The sequence below is a fragment of the Myotis nattereri genome (assembly GCF_964212035.1).
Source record: "Myotis nattereri genome assembly, chromosome: 7".
NCBI lineage: Eukaryota > Metazoa > Chordata > Mammalia > Chiroptera > Vespertilionidae > Myotis > Myotis nattereri.
Window position 1 is genome coordinate 53,358,638 of NC_138082.1, and position 19,945 is coordinate 53,378,582.

The 19,945-nt window shown below is 39.2% G+C and overlaps 1 protein-coding gene across 1 annotated transcript in view; it reads left to right on the forward strand.

The window, feature by feature from the left end:
* Positions 1-19,945, forward strand: part of IFIH1 (interferon induced with helicase C domain 1) — a 61,199-nt gene that overhangs the window by 29,249 nt on the left and 12,005 nt on the right. The window contains exons 4-8 of the mRNA XM_081095329.1: positions 457-561; positions 6,368-6,588; positions 12,343-12,553; positions 13,200-13,417; positions 14,801-14,917. Coding sequence (XP_080951455.1) covers positions 457-561; positions 6,368-6,588; positions 12,343-12,553; positions 13,200-13,417; positions 14,801-14,917 — 872 coding nt within the window. The remainder of the gene's footprint in view (positions 1-456; positions 562-6,367; positions 6,589-12,342; positions 12,554-13,199; positions 13,418-14,800; positions 14,918-19,945) is intronic.

A 19,945-nucleotide genomic window follows, 5' to 3' on the forward strand; every position in this document is an offset into this window, starting at 1 on the left:
CATAACTAACGAGTAAATCCACCTTCTTTATTATTTTTTTTTACTTTATTCATTACCTACCATTTTACGTGAAAATAACTCAGTGGTTTCTATATAATATATTTTTTGTTTAAATGACATTGTCAAGCCTAGATCTTTTCTTGGACAAAATTTACATGCGGGGGGGGGAGGCTGACAAAAATCATAAATCCTTACCAATTTGCATGAGCGCTCATATTGAATGTATGGTACTTTAAGTAGATACATGTACTCGATTCACTACCCGCAGCTTCTCATCCACAGTGGAGTGTTTAAATGCAGCTTGCCAGAAACTCTTACCTTTTGTGCATAATTATCTGGGTGTGCCTTTCTTACTTGCACTGAACTGTATGTACTGTGTGCTGTAGAGGTGTGTAGTTAAAATATGTTTATTCTCAGAAATATTTTAAAAATATTTTAAAATGTTTTCCTTTGCAGAATCAGACACAAGTTTGGCAGAAGGAAGTGTCAACTGCTTAGATGAAAGTCTTGGACATAACAGCAACATGGGCAGTGATTCAGGCACCATGGGCAGTGATTCAGGTACTGCCTCACTGTTGTGTAAACCTTAACAAGTGTGAAATAAGACACCATATAGTGGAAAGCATGGGGGTTGTTCATACCCTCCCTAATGTATTTGTGCAATTAAAGCAATTCTTTTCTACAGTTGAAGGAGTTCTGGAACTTTGCCATTCACATCCTTTAAAAGTACAACTTACAAAAGTCTTAGCATCAAGCTCTGTAATTTTGATCTAGTACATGGCTTTTTGGTCTGGCATATGCCACATTCCAGAGAATCAATGTTATCTAGTTTATTTATGAAATCTGTTTCAATTAATTTCACTGTCTTAAATCCTGTATGCAATTTGGTACATGTATTCCAAAATCCTATTCTTTTTTCTTATTAAAATACATTTTAAATAAAAACTTTAAGGGTTCTTCTTTAAATGAAGAACTAGAAATTACATATGCAGTTAAATAGTTCCAATTTGTATGGATATCTCTTGCATAGGAGTAGCGTTTGCAAATGAGAATTTTGCTAGGTGTTTCCTAAATTGCTCTCCGCGTTAGCTGAATGCACCCCCAGCAATAAATGTGTCTCAGCACACGTGAGCAACACTTTCTGTTGTCAGATTTCCTAACTTTTGTCCATCTGATCAGTTTCAAATCTCTTCTTCCTGTTCTTTGAATGTGTGTTTCCATTATTATTACTGAGCTAAAATGTTAACATCTTTTCAGAACGGGTGATGGGCCCTAGATGTCTGTTATACACCTTTCTAAATTTGGCTATATGTTTAAAATAAATCATCTTAAAACTAAGAAATTTTTTAAAAATGCTTTGCAATGTGGCCAGCTAAGAAGCAGCAGAGAATTGGCAAGTTAAGAAACAAATTACGTTAATCTTTATGTTTTGTGGTTGAGTTGTAGTAAACACTTAGACAATACTGTGTACTTCAGATTGTCCTGCATTCTCAGAAGAATTATAGAAATTTAGGTCCACAATAGGTCTAAAGGGTCAAAATAATTTACATAAGGATGTTCTGCTGCCCTAAAAGATTTCCAAATTGAAGTGTATCACTTCTTTTATAAGAAGTCTCAACAAGACTTCTGAATCCCTTGTCAAACAAGTTGGTTTGAGGAAACCCAATTCATCAAATGTCAGTCATAACATTAACTTTAACTAAAAAGGGTTAATTCATTTTCTGTTCAATTCAGTCAGTGTTTACGAAGTTCTTGCCATGTGCTTATTTCTGTGGGTTATATCTAGTTTTTTGTATGCCTATTATACAATTGTTTAATTTAATTATGATTTTAAAATTAAATGCTATTGATTCTAGAATTCAAAATATAATCTAGCTAATATGTATCATTTTATGGGTAGTTTTAAACTTCTGGAACTCATCCTAATTTTTGTTTGTCTATGTGAGGGTTTTTCAAGAGTAGTCATTCATTCAGTAAATATTTCATGGCCATTCTCTCTGTGCAGGGCATTTTGTCTAGTTCGAGCTGTTAGCAAATGTAACTGTTTACTGATTTTCAGTGCTCAGTGTGGCATGAAAGACGTGATAAATCTAAATGCAACCTACTTTTAAAAAGCAAATACATTTTCAAAGGCAAATATATGTGAAGACAAACATTTTCAAAGGCTATCCACTGACGTTTTAGATGGGGTCAGTGCTTAGGACAAAGAATTGTTTTGCATAATGGTAGTAGAATTCTGAAATTATAAAATTATGAAAATCTCTTCCCTTAAGTACATGATATAGGATGAACTAGAAATCAGTTTTTAAAAAAAGGTTTGGATGAATTGCTAATTGTTAAACACACATGGAATCACTGAAAAGCAGTAATTACAATGTTTGGGATTCTATTTTCACCTTTGGGGCTGACATCAAAGGAATGTTCTTCCACTCGTCCTTTGTCCATTTTCAAAGGTTACATAATGGGCCGTAAGGATCATGGACATATATAACATGTTTCTTTGTGAAGTATTATGCCATAGCAAAAGATAATTAGCTATGCTTTTTAAGTTTTAATATACTAATTATACTATGGAAGGCATTTTGTTGTTCTGTTTCTTATTTTCAGAGAGATATACTGCTTAACACAAAGTAGCAAATTTTTTTGGAATACACATTGGCCTGATATGTAGAAAGTGTTTCCTTACTATTTCAAGGTAATACCTATTAATATTTGTCCAGCTGGAATGGCATGTTTTTGTGGTTATATACTATAGGTAAAGGAGTACTTTTTCAATTTCAAACACATGCAGTGACAGACCTTTTCTCTCCAAGAATAACTCAGCTGTCAAAATCAATGTGAGAATGAAATTTGCCACATGGTGTAGTTCCAATAGAATGTTATTATTTAAACCCTATTTTATTTCATTTTTTGACCATTTATACGAATAGTATAATTTAAAGGTCCTTAATCAGTATTTGTTGTAGAGGAAGGATGCAAAGTAATTCAAAACCTGTGCATATTTTGAATACCATTTTTATTATTGCATTTAATGGATTTTTCTTTTCAAAGAGAGCCAAAAAGAAACCAACAACAAACAAACAAAACCCAAACATTTTTTTTTTTTATAAAGGAAATTGGCTCCTGGCTCATTGACACCAGTCCAGTTCTCTCCTTCTGGTGACAGAAAAGATTTCTCTTTTTATTGCTTATGTGGATAAATTCTTCTATCCCTATGTCAGAGGATGTGATAAGGCAAGAATCAGGTTGAATATTTAGCACTCACCCAGCCCTTTTTCTTTGGATACTATTCTCACAGTGAATCCAACTCTAATTTTTTCCATATTCACTCTGTACTTCTCTGTTAAACTTGAGATCACCCATCAAGTTTCTTAGACTTGACTAAAAAAAATGTGGACGATTATTAAACTATCTATCTAATAGCCAGATATTTTTTGTGGCAGCAGTACAGTGCCCTAGACTCTAAATTCCTCAAGGACAAGGACTGTATTCTTGAGATCACATGAATATAATAGGCACCCAGTAAATAATTACTGCAGAATGAATTAATGGTGTATGACTAGTTAAATAGCAGTGCAATGTCATACTTTGATTCCAGACTTAAATTTGAACGTGCCAGCCCTTTCTGTTGTCTAAGTCTTCTAAAATTTATTAGTACAATATTAATATGCATGAGTGATATTGATGTTTTATGCACTTGATTTAGTTTTAGATTCCTCAGGAAGAGACTCTGGAAATTTCTCTAAGGTTTTCTTTTAAATTTTTGTTACCCAAGATTTTACGAATAAGCATGAAAAACAAAAGGGGGAAATAATGGTTTAAAAAAGTGCATGCAGCTATTATGAGGAAAGCAGAATTTTATTATTATTTTTTAAATCTATGCAAAAGTATACCTAGAGTGAAATTTTAAAAAGGGGGGAATTTTCTAATATCATTTGACAAACTTCCTAGCTCAAAGAGCAATTTTGCTAAAGTAAATTTCTGGATGATGGTGTTAAACATAATTTAAAATACATCTTCCTTTTCAAGTATTGTGGCTCTTTTAGAAAAGTTATGTGATAAATGCTCATAATATAGGTGGAATATTAATATTTTGATAATCTATAAAAGCCATTTAGGAGAAGTAATGATATCCTTACATAAATTTGAGCCTTTCATAAATATAATAGAAGATGAAATACTATAATTGGTGTAGAGTTCAAAAGTAGCATGGGGAGAAAACTTGTAAATGAATATTTTTAATATTGGTGATTTTGAAAGATTTTTTCTGAAAATCATATTAGATGAATCAGCAGCTGATCCAATGATATCTTAAATATATTGCATCTGTGTTTACTCATCCATACAGAAGGCAAATTTCCTGCCAGGTTAGTAGATGACTCTTGCTAAGTGGTGTTTGGTGTGAATTTTCCTACCTGTTCAGATGGTACTATCACAACAAGGTAAAACGCAGTTGAGTGGAATCATCCCTTTGCCGAAATGGAACCATCAGCAACCTTTTTGAAGTTAACGGGATTATGTTAGCTTAGTTTTATTGCGATCATCGATAAGAGAAAGAACACTTCATGTGTCACAAAATACTGATAATTGCTGTCATGTCATTTTTTTCTTATGCTTACATAAAGCATAAGTTAGGCTTTTAAATTGATATAATATTTATTACTTTCCTGCATTCCACCTGATAAGTTATACATTTTTAGATCTTTTTCCCCCTGCTAATATGGATAAATATGGCCACTTCTAAACAAAACATAGTTAAACTGAGATATGCTATAATAATTTTATCCAAATGTTTATAAAATCCATGTGTGTTAGTACTTACTTTATCAGTATTTTAAATTTAGAAATGTTAATTAGAATTTCATTAAAGTTTATTGTGCTTTGAGTTTTAAGAGAATAGGAATATGTGGAGACATACACAATAAAGAAGCAATAAAGATCACAATTCAAAATTAATAGCAAAATTAGTCACAGTGCAGTTTAAACTAACAAATTTTTTTTTGTCATTCAATGAAAACTTATAAATTAAAGGCTATATGGAATGAGTTTTTCCCTTTCTGCATAAATATTGATTCTGTTTAATTTGGTTGGTTCAAATGCCAAAAATTTGATCTTTTTGGGCCATTTTTTTATTTTATTTACATATTTTTTAAATATATATTTTATTGATTTCAGAAAGGAAGGGAAAAGGAGAGGGATATAGAAACATCAATGATGATAAAGAATCAGTGATCGTCTGTCTCCTGCATGCCCCACATTGAGCCCGCAACCTGGGCATGTACCCTGACCAGGAATTGAACTGTGACCTCCTAGTTCATAGGTTGATGCTCAACCACTGAGCCACGCCGCCAGGCTGCCATTTTTAGATATTTGAGATAGACAGATAAGTGGATAGATCAATATGCAGGCTTTTGGGTGTTTGGTTGTCAAACAAAGTTTTTCAAATGAAGGGAAGTAGCTTCAGCTATAATATCTTTTTGTAATAAAAAGTAAGGGGGATACAGAATAAGGAGGACTGATGGTTCCCACCTACTCAGCCCTCTGGATTTCAGGTGCTTCCTAAGACCTGAGAGAAACACGTAAGGCATAATGGCCCACAAAGAGATGGGAAGTGTGAAGCATTAAGAACCATAACTGCCACTATTGCACCTTTCTGTACTTTGTCCTTGACTCCGCATGTCGCCCCCTTCCAGTCCTCTGCCCTGTTAATTCACTCCCTCTGCACCCCAGGACAGAGGGCCTGGACTGCATCCTGCAAATACAAACAGAGCTGATGCCCATTTGGTACAGAAAATAGAAAATGAATTGGTTTGGACAATACATGAAAAGCAATTTAAACACAGAGACCTATGTTCAGTATGAGGGCTTCTTAGCCTTAGTCATTTTGTTGCCCATTCCTTTATTTATTTATTAGAGGCCCTGTGCATGAATTTGTGCACCAGTAGGGTCCCTCAGCCTGGCTTATGGGATCAGGCCGAACGGGGTCTCCAAAATCCCCTGAAGGGTCCCGGATTGCAAGAGGGCGCAGGCCAGGTGGAGGGGCTCCACTGGTGCACGATTGGGGCCAGGGAGGGATGTGGGAGGTTGGCCAGCTGGGGAGGGACCACGGGAGGGCTCCAGGGCATGTCCGGCCCATCTTGCCCAGTCCTGATCGGCGGGACCCCAGCAGCAAACTAACCTACCAGTAGGAGCATTTACCCCCTGGTGGTCAGTGCACATCATAGCAAGCAGTTGAGTGACCTTAGTATGTCATTAGCATATTATGCTTTGATTGGTTGAGTGGATGACCAGACGACTGGACACTTAGAATATTAGGCTTTTATTATATAGGATTTCCCTTATTTTTCTTTCTTTTCACCTCTTTCAGATGAAGAGAAAAAGGCAGAAAGAGCATCCCCAGAGCCAGAACTGAATCTCAGGCCATATCAAATGGAAGTTGCCCAGCCAGCTTTGGAGGGAAAGAATATCATTATATGCCTCCCTACAGGGAGCGGGAAAACCAGAGTGGCTGTTTACATTGCCAAGGATCACTTGGACAAGAAGAAAAAAGCAGCTGAACTGGGAAAAGTTATTGTCCTCGTCAATAAGGTATTCAAGCGGGACATGAAATAACATTGTCTATTTTCATTTTATTATTTTGAAACATTTGTATAGTGACATTTGTAACCATAGACCACACAGATTTAGTTTTATTAGGGAAAATGTCAAGTTATTTTATCTCAAATCTTTGCATTTCAAGTTATATGTAAAATCTTAGTTTTAGCCATTAAAATGGAAATTTTCTATAAAACCAGATTAAGTCAAATAGCTGTAACTTATGTATAAACAATATATTTACTCACATATTCATTAAGGTTGACTGGTACTAAGTTAAGTTATTATTGCATGTGAACATCAATGACACCAAAATATTACTGGAATCTAGGATCAAATGTTGTCTTCTAGAGTCTCTAACCATTGGCTCTTAGTCAAAGGTGGCAAGTGCTCTTTATCCAGCATATATATATATATATATATATATATATATATATATATAATTATTTTAAGAGAAAGAGAAAATTAATATTTGGTTGATTTATATCAAGTTAAATAGGTAAATAGCTTTCAAAGATTTTATATATATATTAAATATATAGATATTATTAAATGCAACACAGGTCTTTAATAATTTATAACTTGAGGAATTTGAAAGCCATCCTTATAAATAGGTATAAGTCTCTATTTTATATTTTATTTTTTTACTTTCAATTTCTTTATTGATTAAGGTATTACATATGTGTAAGTCTCCATTTTAAACAGTGTTCTTATTGAGCTTTATTCAGATAAATGAGAGTTTATTAATTTATGAACTTATAAATTGTGAATAGTAATATTTACCATTTTATGATAATGGATATTTTTCCATTATCAGAAAGTCTATTTATTCCACTAGCTATGATAACTAGATTTCAGTTATTTCTTTATAGAAAATGTAGCAATAGGCTATGCAACTTTACTGTATCTTTTTTATTTCTATTATAACAGTGTTAGATGCAACCTGCTTTTCAGTACTGAAGAAACTTACTCAGAATCCATGATCTGAATGATTTCCATCATGTCATTCCAAATGCATTTTATAGGCATATGTGCTAAGCCTAAAGACCTCTCGCTTTATACTAGTGTGCACATAATTAAAACAGTTTGATTTCTTTTGTGGTAATGGTAATACAATAGCTTTTCATATAGCTTTTCATATATTCCCTTTATTATGGCTATTGTCTTTTGGAATACAATAAATTTAGTGTTTGATCTTGGACAAATTACAAATTTCTCTGACTTTAGATTCCTCATCTATAAAAGGAATAAAATAACACTACCCTGTATAGATGTTCAGAAGTTTAAATTTGATGATCTATCTATAGCCCAGGAATAACTCAGTGAATATTAGATCTTTCTCCCTCTCCTTCCCCTTTACCTTCATAATGAATGAAATGAAATTTAGTATTCTTTAGCCAGTGAGCAGTGTCAGGTCCAGAAAAACAAAACAAAACAAAAACGTTAACTGAATTCAAAACCACTTCAGTTGATGTTCTTAATACCATTTGAGCTTCACCACTTCCTTAAGGTTAAGTCCCATCTACCCTCCCAAAGAGCTCTTCTACTCTACTTATCTGTTATATCACCTCCTCCAAAGCCTGTAGCCTCAAAAGCTAGGAGGTATTTTTGGTTTATCTGCTTCCTTCACTTCCCTTATCAGGCACAGTGTCATAGATGACTGTACTAGAGTTGAAGGAGGCCTTCAAAATCAGCTTTCATCCATTGCCAAGTGATTCCCTCACCTCTGCTGAGTAACTTCTAACATCAAGGATGTCTCCCTCCTAACAAGATATCTCCATCTATTATTTGAACAGCTGACACTGTTAGAAAGCCTATCATGTATTCATCAAAATCTGGTTCTCTGGAATCCACTCTCATTGGTTAGAGTTCTTTCCTCTGTGATGATACAGAGTAAGTTAAGTTGTAATTCTCTTATGGTATTACAGCCCTCCACATAGAGAAGGCAGCAAGCATCATGCAGCATTTACGTGATTTATCTTCTTGTTCCCTGGGATAAATATCCCCAGTTCCTGTCACTGTTCTTTATATAACATGGTTTCCAGACTTTCCATCATCCTGAGTGCTCATACTTTTCCAGAATTTTATCTCAGACCCTCTTAAAACACAGTATCCAGTGTTAAACAAAATACTATAGATACAGTTTTACAGTGCAGAGTTTAGGAGAGATGAGATGTAACACTTAGACCGTGACTGGGTCTGCCTTTGTCACCCAGAGACTCATCTGTGCTTGCTATAACCTAAAAAGCCCAAGTTCATTTGAAAAAGCTGTTAGAATAGATCTCTTAAGTTATGTTTGTGCAGTTATTTTTTGAGCCTAAACACAATTACTTATGTTTATTTCTTCATTAGAGGCCCAGTGCAAGAATTTGTGCATGAGTGGGGTCCCTAGGCTTGGCTGGTGATTGGGGCTGGCCAGGGGGAGGAACTGCGGGAGGTTGGCCAGCCGGGACCATAGGAAGTTGGCCGGCTACAGGAGGTTGTCTGTAGGAGTGCACTGACCACCAGGGGGCAGCTCCTGCATTGAATATCTGCCCCCTGGTGGTCAGTGCATGTCATAGTGACTGGTTGACCAGTCCTTCCAGTCGTCTGGTCATTTGATCATAAAGGTCACGTAGGCTTTTGTATATATAGATATATAGATATATAGATCTATAGATAGATAGATAGATGATAGATAGATAGATAGATATCATTATGTTAATTGGTCATTTCAGGATTTGTGTTCTTGTATGCATCTAATGCATCTTCTTTTTTGTAATAATTACTTGTCCTCTCAGTGCTAAGTTCTTGTTGCAAATCTTTCATCCCACTGGATCTAGGAGATTCATATGAAATCAAATTTGTAGCCATGTTTAAATGTTAAATTATCATCATTAATTATTCATATCCAATTGCACTGTTCTGTAGATATTTAAGGATGTGACTCTAATTCCTGTTTCCCTACTGTTTTTCCTTAAGAATTACTAGAAATTCCTCCATTAGTTCTTTCATGTATGTCATAATGTTTTCCTTTATTATACAATTTCTTTGAATTTTAATGTAATGTAATTTTAATTATTTTTTATTGAGTCAGGAAATCTGTGGCCCAGTAAGTCAACCTAACCTGCATTCTGTATTTGGCCCAAGAACAAGGTATTATAACCCTTGATCTAGAAAGGAAAAATCCTGTTCCCTAATACCATTTACTTTCATCTTCCTTTCTCCATCCTTTCCAAAGTTATCGCCTTCAAATGCAGGGAGAAATGAAAACACCACCTGTGTTTCCAGACTTTCTATTTCCTATCTAGGGCTTCCACATCATGAGAGACAAACCCCAGGTTCCTTCAGATGCCGTGATGCAGCCCATATGATTCAGCAGAAGTGGGTAGCAGTTGGGTTTGATTAGACTTGGCAGGCACTCTGTCACATCTCAGGAACAGGCTCCAAAAAGACCACACATCTCCCAATTAGCCATGTCAGACTTGCATCTGGCTTTCTCTTGTCCTTCAACAGGAGGTCATTGCCAACCAGAGTGAGTATCAGGATTTCCAACACCTGCTTTCTCCTGTGACAGCTTCTTTTTGTTCTGTAGATGAGAAGATGCCGATTCTTTGACTCACCCTTTATGGACAGAATCTCAGTTCTCTATGTAATTTCATGGAATAAAGAATCTTAAATTTCTTGGTAGCATGAGGGTATTTAAAGACAGATGAGTCCAGCTGGTGTGACTCCATGATTGAGCATCAATCTATGAAGCAGCAGGTTACAGTTCAATTCCCGGTCAGGGCACATGCCTGGGTTGTGGGTTCACTCCCCAGTGTGGGGCATGCAGGAGGCAGCTGATCAATGATTCTCTCGCATCATTGGTGTTTCTATCTCCCTCTCTCCATCTCCTTTTCTCTATGAAATCAATAAAAATATATTTAAAAAAATAAAGACAAATGAAATACAGATCATGTCTCCAAGGGATCTACAGTCTAGGAAATGAAAGAAATATATTAATAATATAATAATATGGTATTGTACTTTATATTATCTCCTAAAAACCACCTGGCTATTTTTTGAAGTAAGTATAATGATCCCCTTTTTACCCATCAGAAAACTGAGTCTCAGAGGCTTTAATTAGCCCCAGGGATCATCCAGCCAATTATCAGTGGATCTGAGACTTGAACCTTGTTCTTCTGAAGTCAGCTGGTCTCTCTCCACCATACTCACTGCTAGAATAAAAGGAAAGTTGTTGTTTTTTTTTTTTTCTGAGTACCAGTAATATGTCAGCTGTTATTTCATTTAATTTTCCACAACGACCTCACCACTGGTTAATATTATCCCCACTTTATTAGTGCGGAAATTGAGATGATTAAGTAACTTGTCCAAGATCACATAATAAGCAAGTAGCTGCGGTAGTTGTTTTCAGAGCTGACTTTCTTTCCTAAGGATTGCACTTTCTTTTCATTAAATTTAATCCCCAGTCTCTTCCTCAGGATACTTCCTTCTTAGATTATCACCTCTGTCTTGCATTAATGGAATGAAAAAAATACAGTTGACCCTTGAAGCATATGAGGCTGAACTGCATGAGTCCACTTATACACAGATTTTTTTTCAATAAATACTGTAAATCTATTTCTCTTTCTTATGATTTTCTTATTAACATTTTCTTTGGCTTACTTTATCGTAAGAATACAGCCACTCCTCAGACAGAGGTGCAGGTGCAGGGTTGACTCTGGAGGCTGTAGTCTTCAAGAGTGAGACCATCTTCCAGCTTCTGGCCTGCAAAGATGAGCTCTGTTGGCCAGGGCAGGGATGCCTTCTTTATCCTGGCGCTGGCCCTCACATTATCCACGGCATCACTGGGTTCCATGTTGATGGTCTTGCAGCTCAAGGTCTTCAGAGGATTGCCTTTTGACCTGTTAGTGAAGGAGAAGATACTGTAAATTACCAACCAGGTCAAGTCACCTCAAAGCCAACACACTCTCACTAGACAATGCCAGTTGTCTCTGAAAGAGTTGCACCTTTTGTGCCAAATCTCTTTGTTGTTTTGTTCTTTCTCAGCCACCAAAGCTATTCCAGCAGTTCATTCTTCACTTCACATCCGCTCTCCTAGGTGGCACTCTCCTAGGCGACGCCTTACCTTCTCACTTTGCCTCCCTGCCCCGGTTCTTCAGGCATGCTGCCTCTGCCTGATCCCCAAACACCTGTAATAAACCAACGCTAAATGTCACACAGCTCATAAAGCTTCTGTAAACTGTTCCATAAATTTAAAATACTCTGCTGGTGTTCACAGCCCTTTTTAGCCTGGTCCTTCTCCATCAATTCAAAATTTATTTCTTATCCAGCCTCAGTTTTTATTTATATCTTCACTGACCCATGGCTTACAAGATTAAAATTCTGTTTAAGCCCTTCTTTTGAGCAGTCGATTACTTCTTTCTCATTGCTGTCACTTTGAATGTGTTTCCATCGGAGAATTATTACATGGTGTTTTATTAATTTGTTTCATTTTCAGTCTTGGTCTGTGCACTCAGGTAGACTGAGTTCCTGAAAGTTGTGAACTCAGACACAATATCGTTGTGTCCCAGACACAATGTCTACACTGAACAGGCACTCAATAATTGCTTATTAACAGATGAATGGAATGATGAATAGGTTGTTATGTCTAATTAACTGATAATGTAAACACCTTTGTTAATGCTTAACACATAGTAGGCCTTTGATTAATACTCCTTTTGCTTTGACAAATCTCTCTCTCTTTTACTTTTGGCATTTTTAAAGGTACCACTAGTTGAACAGCTCTTCCGTAAAGAGTTTCAAAAATTTTTGAAGAAATGGTATTGCATTACGAGAGTAAGTGGTGATACCCAAATGAAAATATCATTTCCAAAATTTGTCAAATCCTATGACATTATCATCAGTACAGCTCAAATCCTTGAAAACTCCCTTTTAAACTCAGAAAAAGGAGAAGATGATGGTGTCCAGTTGTCAGGTTGGTTGAAGTATTTATTTTTGAACAAATTAATTAATAGTAATTAGTATTAACATTAATGGTAGTAATAAAGGCTGTGTAAATGTTGATTTAAAAAGATTAACTTTCGTTTATATTATCTTTTATTCATTAAGTTTTCATTAAAACCCTTTTACTTCTTTGTGGAAACAAAAAAATTGAAAAGTTTTTAATTAGATCACTGTTTTGCATAAGAATATCATTATTACATCAAATAACCACTATACTTTCCATTTGCTTCTTAATTCTAGGTACTGACAAGTTCTTTTTATATGCTAGTGTATCCTGTTAGATTTGCCTTCTGCTCCATAGAACAGATATATTATCTTTTCTTTTTTTGTGAGGAATTAGAAGAGAAGGTGAGAGAGGAAGGGAAATATGTACAAAAAATCACAATAATTAAATGCAATGTTAAAACATGCCAAAAATTTCCCTCTTTGAATAGAGTAGTTTTAATTTGACATAATAAATGCAAGATTCATCCACTTAAGATTAAACATTATATTAAAGAACAAAAGCATAATCTTGAGAATTTTGGACAATAAACTTAGTGGGGGGTTTTTCGTTTGTTTTTCTTTATTGTGCCTTGTTGGTATGGCCAAATGAACCATTTGAATTTTCTTTTAAGACTTTTCCCTCATCATCATTGATGAATGCCACCACACCAACAAAGAAGCAGTCTATAATAACATCATGAGGCGTTATTTGAAACAGAAGTTGAAAAACAATAAGCTCAGGAAAGAAAACAAACCAGTGATTCCTCTACCTCAGATCCTGGGACTAACAGCCTCCCCAGGTGTCGGCGGGGCCACCAAGCAAGCCAAAGCTGAAGAACACATCTTAAAAGTAAGTTACTGACTTTATGTATAAACAAGAGAATCAACGTTTAAAGAAATACCAGTACTTCTTGGGCTTTATTATTTTAATATGTGTGTTTTTTAATTGACTTCAGAGAGAGGAAGGGCAAGGGAGAGAGCGAGAAACATCAATGATGAGAGAGAATCATAGATCGACTGCCTCCTGCAAGCCCCATACTGGAGATCCAGCCCCCAACCTGGGCATGTACCCTGCCCAGGAATCGAACTGTGACCTCCTTGTTCATGTGTTGATGCTCAACTACTGAGCCATACCAGCTGGGCTTTTGTGTGTGTGTGTGTTTTTTAAGTAAGTTCAGGTTCAAGTGCCATCAAGTGCATTAAAGGAGGTATTCCAGGATCACCAGTTAAATAAAATCTATTTGCTTTAGTTAAAGTAAGTATATTCAGTTTTCTACAAAACAGTAATATACCTTAATAAACAATTGTGACAGAACAAATCACAAAGACTACGGAAAGCTGATATGATTAATGAGATGTGGGGGCAAATTGAATACCTTCTTTTAAATATCTCCTCCTAGTGTAAAAGTTAATGATGTATTTGATATTGGAATATAAATAAAGTTATAAATGTTTCTTATTTTCATACTCAGTGAATTTCAAATTATGTCTTTGCTGCTAACTTTTTTGTTCTGTGTAATTCTCAGATTCTGGGTAATCCAAATTAAATGGGAAACTGGGGACATGCAGATCTGTAATTACAAACGTATTACTCATCAGCTGCCCCCAAATGGTAACAACACATAAAGTACTCTTGTTGATCTCAAGTGTTAAATGAATTCAAAATAACCCAAGAAGTGTGTTGGCATCAAGGTCAATTGCATTTGTATTTTTAAGTCCCTATTTTAATTTGAATACAGCAAAAATCATGTAGAGTAGACAGAGGTACAATTATTGGCTCCAAGAGATATTTTATTGCTGGGATTAAGGACAAATTCTAATCTAGATCCCGGCACATGGGCTTCAGCTGCTCCTAGCTTCATACTGTAGAAGAGGGTGGTGATATGATCCACGGATGTCAAAATGACCTTTAAAATGCCTCATGCAATATGGTTTTCTCATTAACATTCTCTGCTAATCTCTGCAAGTTGCTACACTCCTTCCGTGTCAGTTTTTCCAGCTAGAACATAGAATGTAAAGAATGAAAATAAACACGCTTTTCTGGTATTATCCACCAACTTGATTTAGAAGCTCCTTTTTACTTTATCAGGACAAATGTTGATTACTGGTTAATCAGATCCACAGTAAAGCAATACTAAAATGCTGTATACACACAAAAAAAACCCCACTACATTGAATCAATTCTGAGAGAGAAAACTAATTATTTAAATATTGAAAAATGTTTCTTTTCCAGATATGTGCCAATCTTGATGCATTTACTATTAAAACAGTGAAAGAAAACATCCGTCAACTTAAAGAACAAATAAAAGAGCCATGCAAAAAGTTTGTCATTGCAGATGACACCAGACAAGTATGTGTTTAAAGTGTCATTTTAATTGATTGCTGATATCATACTCAATTGAAAGATGCAAAGATTGTATATTTGCCACCGGAATAATATTGTTTTAAATTTTTAGCAAAAAAGCTACAGTTTTGTATTTGTTTATTGAGGTTAGGCCATAAAGCACTGCTGTGAATTTTCTTTTCCATCCTTCTTTTAGTTTTCCAGTTCACAGAGAGTAGCTCAGTAACTGATGGACTAATATGAGCCATGGGGTGTCGGGGGTAAGTGAGGGTAGGGAAGGTGACATAGCTAAACTAGAGGGATTATACCATAGTTTGTTCTATCTTTTTCTTTTCTTTTTTTTTTTTTTTTACTTTCTTGGTAAATTCTAGGATCTGTTTTCTGACATTCCACAGAGCCATTTTGTTGCTACCAGATTACTGTTGGCAATGATCATGGAAATCCTATCTAATTTGCATATCTACTTTCTTAGGAAAACACTGATGTGGCGAAGAAGTGAAATACTTACTTTGATTGTGCTTTTTAGATGCTATGACCAGTGCATATGTCAATACTTTTGTAAAATTTACGAAGCATGATAAGTTTTACCTATATGTACTGGATAATAAGAAACAATCATGGAAAATATGCCTCATAAGGATATTAGGATTAAGTGATATGAAATATGCATAATAAATAATATTGTGTTTGAAATGTAGTAGGCACTTAACTAATTGGTGACCATTGTCCATTGGTCTGTTTCAGGATTTGTTTTGTGTGTGTGTGTGTGTGTGTGTGTGTGTGTGTGTGTGTGTTTTAATTCTGGAAGAGTACTTATCTATTCCAGCTGAACTAGCACATTTGATATACTTTATTTCCCTTCACTTTTTTTATTATGATTTTTTTCTTTATTGTCTAAAGTTTTACATATATCTCCTTTTTCCTGAGTTGACTCCCCACCCCGCCCCCAGCCATTCCCACCCCGGGCAAGCCCCCACTGCCCCAGTGTCTGTGTCCATTTTCCCTTCACTTTTGTTACTCAGTTTTGCTTGATAAGTTTAAATGCACTTTTCTACTTACAACATTCTTAGGACATTTTTATTTTTATTTTTCAGGGAAATGGGCTGGGATTAAATTGCTGGATGTGATTTAGAATATATATATATATACATATATATATATATATATATATATCTACACCAATAAAAGAGAAAAATGGTAATTGGCATACGGCGCTACCCTTTTCATTGGCTAATCACGGCTATATGCAAATTAACTGCCAACTAAGATTGGCAGTTAACTGCCAACAAGATGGCGGCTAATTTGCATATGTAGGCACAATGCAGGGAGGCGAAAGGGAAAGCAGGAAGAAGCCCCCTGCCACTGACAGTGATCAGAAACCCAGGGGGCAGCTAAGAGCTGGGGGGCAGGGCAAAGGCAGCCCTGGGGCCGCCTTTGCCCTGCCCCCCAGCCATGATTGGAGAATCAGGCGCCTTTGCCGCCCTGGCCAGTGATAGCAGGAAGTAGGGGTGGAGCCAGCGATGGGAGCTGGGCACAGTCAAAGCTGGCAGTCCCAGGAGCTAGGGGTCCCTTGCCTGGGCCTAAAGGAAAGCTCACGATCGCGGGACCGCTGCAGCTGTGGGTCCCTGCTGCCCGGGCTGGACGCCTAGGCCAGAGGCGTTAGGCCTGGGCAGGGGCGAAGCCTGCAACCGCGGGGAGCTGGGGGTCCCCTGCCCAGGCCTGACACCTCTGCCGGAGGCCTCAGGCCTGGTCAAGGGGCCGATCCGGTGATTGGTGATCAGAGGGTGATGAGGGTCAACTCCTCTGGCCAGAGGCATCAGGCCTGGGTGGGGGGCGGAGCCGGGGATTGGGGGGATATGATGGTCCCCTTGCCCAAGCCTGAAGCCTGGTCAGAGGCGTCAGGCTTGGGCAGGGGGTGGAGCAAGCGATCAGAGGGAGATGGGGGTACCCTGCCCAGGCATGATTCCTGGGCCAGAGGCCTCAGGCCTGGGCGGGGGCCAGAGCCAGTGATCAGGGGGAGGTGGGGGTCCCCTGTCCAAGCCTGACACCTCTGGCGGAGGCGTCAGGCCTGGGCAAGTGGCAGAGCCAGCAATCGGAGGGATCCGGGGGGTCCCCTGCCCAGGCCTGATGTCTGGGCCAGTGGCATCAGGCCTGGGCTGGGGGCAGAACCAGTGATGGGGGGAAATGAGGGTCCCCTGCCCAGGCCTGACGCCTCTGTCAGAGGCGTCAGGCCTGGGCAAGGGGCCGATCCTGCAATTGGAGGGTGATGGGGGTCAACCCCTGAGGGCTCCCAGTATGTGAGAGGGGGCAAACTGGGCTGAGGGACACTCCCCCCCACACACACCCAGTGCACGAATTTCGTGCACCGGGCCCCTAGTATATATATATTTAAAAATCTGCCACCTAACTTTTAACTTTTAGTATACTTTTTGTTGAAATATAACACACATAAGAAAGTACAAATTTTAAGTGTCTAATATAGACCGCTGAATTTTCATAAACAGAACACACTTGTGTAACCCAAATCCAGATCAAGACAGAATATTGCCAGCACCCCAGAAACTCGTCATCCCCCCCCCCCCTCCAGTCACTATACCCTGACTTTTAGCACAAAGGATGGATTTTGACTGATTTTGAACTTTATATGAATGAAGTCATACAGTAAGCAATTTTCTGTGTCTAGCTTTTTCTAAAATTCTCTTCACTTTTAATTCTGGTATAATGCTGAAACCAGTTCTTCCAAGAGAAATGTCTCTTAAATTGGATTGTAGGTTTTCTAACTAATTGTGGCATTTCTATAATGTTTTTCAAAATTAGTATTAGCATCCAGTATTATCACTCATTAATTTTTCTTTAGTAAAATTTTAAAAATATTGATTTCAGAGAGGAAGGGAGAGGGAGAGATAAAGACATCAATGATGAGAGAGAATCATTGATTGGCTGCCTCCTGCACGCCCAACAATGGGGATCGAGCCCACAACCCAGCTATATGCTCTTGACTGGAACTGAACCAAGGACCCTTCAGTCTGCAGGCCAGTGCTCTATCCACTGAGCCAAACCAGCGAGGGTTTTTTATAAAATTTTTAAATTGAAAATTCCAGAAGTAGTACAGGGTGTTGGTGTGGATGTGTCTTGAGATAAAGATTCTTAAAAGAAAAACCAATAAAAAATAAATTTACAAAGAGGTGATCAGAGGTTAACTTACTACTTTGCCTAGACAAAGAATCTGAATCAAATTTATTATAACACTAGAGGCCCGGTGCACGAATTCGTGCACGTGTGGGGTCCATAGGTCTGGCAGGCAATCGGGGCCTGCTGGCCTTGGGGAGAGATGAGGGAGGGACTGTGGGCCCAATGGGGCCTGCTGCCCGGGAGGGACGAAGCACGGGAGGTTGGCTGCCAGCCCTGAGGAGGGAGCCTGCCATTGACCCCCCACCCCCCCGCCTTGGTCAGGAGAGGAGGTGATGGTCACCAGGCCGGGTGCAAAAGGAATGGATGCGGTCGCCGACTCAGGCACCCCACCACCGTGCGGTTCCCTGCCTCCCCCCTTCTCCCTCCCTTGCCATCACGCCACCACTGCCTTGGGAAGGTGGTGGGTAGATTGGGGTCTGCCATCTAGGGGGAGGGACACAGCACGGGAGGTTGGCTGCCAGCTCCAAGGAGGAAGTTGGCCCTCAGCTCCCCTGGGGAAGGAGCCCCCCACCCTCGGTTCCCCATCCCAGCCCTGGGCCAAAGGCCCCAGCGGGGTCAGGAGAGGAAGCAATGGTCACCGGGCCATCCGCAGATGAATGGATGTTGATGCTGCTGGCCAACCACTAGAGCCGTGGTTCTCAACCTTCCTAATGTCGCGACCCTTTAATACAGTTCCTCATGTTGTGGTGACCCCCAACCATAAATTATTTTCGGTGCTACTTCATAACTGTAATTTTGCTACTGTTATGAATTGTCATGTAAATGTCTGATATGCAGGATGTATTTTCATTGTTACAAATGGAACATAACTAAAGCATAGTGATGAATCACAAAAACAATATGTAATTATATATGTGTTTTCCGATAGTCTTAGGCAACCCCTGTGAAAGGGTCATTCGACCCCCAAAGGGGTCGCGACCCAGAGGTTGAGAACCGCTGCACTAGAGATTTGCTATGGGAGTGCACTGACCACCAGGGGGCAGCTTTTTCATTGAGTGTCTGTCCTCTGGTGCTTTTCTACACTAATAAAAGAGAAAAATGGTAATTGGCGTACGGCGATACCCTTTTCATTGGCTAATCAGGGCTATATGCAAATTAACTGCCAACAAGATGGCGGTTAATTTGCATATGTAGGCACAATGCAGGGAGGCGAAAGGGAAAGCAGGAAGAAGCCCCCTGCCACTGGCAGTGATTGGAAACCCACTGGCAGTGATTGGAAACCCTGGGGCCGCCTTTGCCCTGCCCCCCAGGCTTGATCAGAGAATCAGGCACCTTTGCCGCCCTGGCCAGTGATAGCAGGAAGTAGGGGTGGAGCCAGCAATGGGAGCTGGGCACGGTCGAAGCTGGCAGTCCCGGGAGCTAGGAGTCCCTTGCCTGGGCCTAAAGCGGAGCCCACGATCGCAGGGCCGCTGCAGCTGCGGGTCCCTGCTGCCCGAGCTGGACGCCTAGGCCAGAGGCGTTAGGCCTGGGCAGGGGCGGAGCCTGCAACCGCGGGGAGCTGGGGGTCCCCTGCCCAGGCCTGACACCTCTGCCGGAGGCCTCAGGCCTGGTCAAGGGGCCGATCCGGTGATTGGTGATCAGAGGGTGATGAGGGTCAACTCCTCTGGCCGAGGCATCAGGCCTGGGCGGGGGGCTGGGGGGTCCCCTGCCCAGGCCTGATGCCTGGGCCAGAGGCATCAGGCCTGGGTGGGGGGGCGGAGCCGGGGATTGGGGGGATATGATGGTCCCCTTGCCCAGGCCTGAAGCCTGGGTCAGAGGCATCAGGCTTGGGCAGGGGGTGGAGCAAGCGATCAGAGGGAGATGGGGGTCCCCTGCCCAGGCATGATTCCTGGGCCAGAGGCC